This window comes from Carlito syrichta, unplaced genomic scaffold (genome assembly GCF_000164805.1).
Source record: "Carlito syrichta isolate Samal-C Ts95f unplaced genomic scaffold, Tarsius_syrichta-2.0.1 Scaffold113490, whole genome shotgun sequence".
NCBI classification, from domain to species: domain Eukaryota; kingdom Metazoa; phylum Chordata; class Mammalia; order Primates; family Tarsiidae; genus Carlito; species Carlito syrichta.
The window spans coordinates 154,049-156,795 of NW_007057586.1; the positions used below are offsets into that span (position 1 = coordinate 154,049).

Genomic DNA, 2,747 nt, shown 5'->3' on the forward strand with positions numbered 1-2,747 from the left:
CTGGCTCAGCTGCTGCTCTTCGCGCCCGACGCCGACGAGGAGCAGCGCTACCAGGCCTTCCGCGAGGCGCCCGGCCGCCTCAGCGAGCCCGACCAGTTCGTCCTGCAGGTGCCCGCGGCCGTCCGGGTCGGGGCTCTCTCGCGATGGCCAGGGTCTGCCTGGGACCGCCGCCGCGCTCACGCCTCTGAGGCCCCGCTGGGCGCCTTTCACGGCCGGTTTCAACCCGGGGTCCGGCGGAGGGGGGATGGGGGCGTCCCTTTGGGGTTCGAGCTTATTTTTCCTACGGACGTACCGGGTCCCGGCAGCCAGCGGGCCCCCACCCCAGGCTGTGGTGGGGCAGTGGGTCCCCTGGCAGGGATGGGTGAATCCTGGCCCTGCCTTCGAGGCAGATGCTGTCAGTTCCCGAATACAAGACCCGCCTGCGTAGCCTCCACTTCCAGGCCACCCTGCAGGAGAAGACAGAGGAGATCCGAGGCAGCCTCGAGTGCCTGCGCCAGGCCTCCCTCGAGCTCAAGAACAGCCGGAAGCTCGCCAAGATCCTGGAGGTCAGGAGAGCCGTCCCCTCCCTGGGCACCCTACCTGCTTCTCTGCCCCCCGGGGCTTCCAGCCTGGAGACTCATCCGGTCAATGGGCCAAAGGGTGGGTGGTGGGGTGGGGACCCGGGGCAGGACCCGCCCACCTTCTTCTCCACAGTTTGTGTTGGCCATGGGCAATTATCTCAATGATGGACAGCCGAAAACCAACAAGACCACGGGCTTCAAGATCAACTTCCTAACAGAGGTAAGGGGACGGGTGGGGGCTTGCTCTACCAGTGAGGTGTCAAGGTCAAGCTTAACTCAAGTTATGGCAGGGAGAGAAAATATAAGTGGGCCCTGCCCCTGGGAGGAAACACTGGCTGTACAGATGCCAGGGTATAGCTGCAGCAAAAAGGTCGGAGTGGAATGGGGGAAAGCAGCTTCTCTAAGCCCAGCCTCAGGATCTGGAAAAATGGAGTGGGGGAAGGGTGTTTGAGACCAGCAAAGGACAGGAATTGAGGCCATTGTCTGGGAGACGGGAGGCCCATGTGACCAGGAATTCGATAGGGTTCTTGAGAGGGATGTATGTTGGCGGTCACTTGCAGCTGAACTCCACCAAGACGGTGGATGGGAAGTCCACCTTCCTGCACATCCTTGCCAAATCGCTGAGCCAGCACTTTCCTGAACTCCTGGGCTTTGCTCAGGACCTGCCCACCGTGCCTCTGGCTGCCAAAGGTAGGCTGGGTGGATGGGTGGGGAAGCAGAAGCATGCCATCCTGGGCTGGGAGGGTGGACCCATGGGGTTTCCATCCCCTTCCCTGCAGTGAATCAACGGGCCCTGACCAGTGATCTGGCTGACCTCCACGGTACTGTCAGTGAGATACAAGATGCTTGCCAGGGCATGTCCCCCTCCAGTGAGGACAAATTTGCCGTGGTCATGGCGGTATCCTCTGAGCAACTTGTCATGGCTCTAGGCTGGACCCTGGGGTGGTTGGGTAGGGCTGCTTATGGCTCCACTGGCCACTGGAGACCCTGACTCCCAGCAGAGATTCTGGGCCCAGGCAGTTGTGCCCCAGGGGCCTGGAAGAGGTTCCATCCTGGGTTGTTGATAATCCAACGGCTTATGTCAAGTCTGTGTGTAGCTAAAGCCAGAGCTCTTTTCAGTGCCCCAGAACCACTGCCTTGCCCTGTCATCGTGGGCAGTGGAGCCCAGCCTTAAGTCACAGGATTCAAGGAAAGGCCTGTCAGGCATTCTACCATCCAAAGGCAGTAGGGAAGGGACATTCCCACTGAGCTCTCTAGCAGGACCTGGCCAGCCGAGGAGACAGTCTAGATGGGGAGGCTAGGAGAGTGGGTGTGTGGCGTCTCTCTCTCTTTCCTCCCCCTGTCTGGCTCCAACACCCCTTGAAGAATTCAGGGTTTTCCCTGCTGAGGTTACAGCTAGACAAGGACAGGCACTGTCCAGGGGAGAGCCTCCTTGACCCTGCAGAGAGAGCAGGAGTGGAGGGCCCGGCTGGTTCCGGGATAAGCCTAGCGGGCAGTGGTCAGTCTGGAACTGGACACAGCCAGACCTTTCACTTCTGCTGACACAGGACCTGGCCCTATGAGAGACTTGGTAGAGTAGGACTGGGGTAGCTAGGTCACTGTCTGTGGCCACCATCTGGAAACCCAGCAGACCGTTTCCTTAACTGAGGCTGGTCAGTCCTTCCTGGAGTCGGCCCAGCCGGTGCTTCGGGCACTGGACGGGCTGCAGCGCGAGTCCATGGAGGAGCTGAGTAAGGCGCTGGCCTTCTTTGGGGAGGATTCCAAGGCCACCACTTCGGAGGCTTTCTTTGGGATCTTCGCAGAGTTCATGAGCAAGTTTGAGGTAAGTCTTGGTGGAGGCTTCAGGACCCCTGAGGAGAGGTCAGGGCCAGGGACCAAATGAAGGGATCCTCAGTGACACCTGGGCTGAGAAAGTGTCCCCAGTGAGTGGCATGGCAGAGGTGGGCAGCTGCCTCAGCACTGGCTAAATGGAGAGAAGAGGCAGAGAAGGTGCCGGAGGCTCCCGGGACCACTGACCACCCCTACCCTGTGCCCCTCCCCAGCGAGCGCTCAGCGACCTGCAGGCTGGGGAGGGCCCGCGCAGTTCCGGGATGGTTTCGCCCCTGGCTTGGTGACGGTGGCCACGCCGCGTCCTCTGCGGCCTGATTGCGGAGACCGACGCTGGAGGCTGCGCCCGAGAGGGTAGCC

At 61.1% G+C, this 2,747-nt stretch overlaps 1 protein-coding gene across 1 annotated transcript in view; it reads left to right on the top strand.

Annotated features, from left to right (window-relative positions):
• GRID2IP (Grid2 interacting protein) overlaps positions 1–2,674 on the top strand; it is a 34,955-nt gene extending 32,281 nt beyond the window's left edge. Inside the window, 7 exon segments of the mRNA XM_021718896.1 lie at positions 5–108; positions 390–545; positions 694–780; positions 1,121–1,250; positions 1,340–1,458; positions 2,218–2,382; positions 2,603–2,674. Coding sequence (XP_021574571.1) covers positions 5–108; positions 390–545; positions 694–780; positions 1,121–1,250; positions 1,340–1,458; positions 2,218–2,382; positions 2,603–2,674 — 833 coding nt within the window.
• Positions 2,675–2,747: the final 73 nt, after the last annotated feature.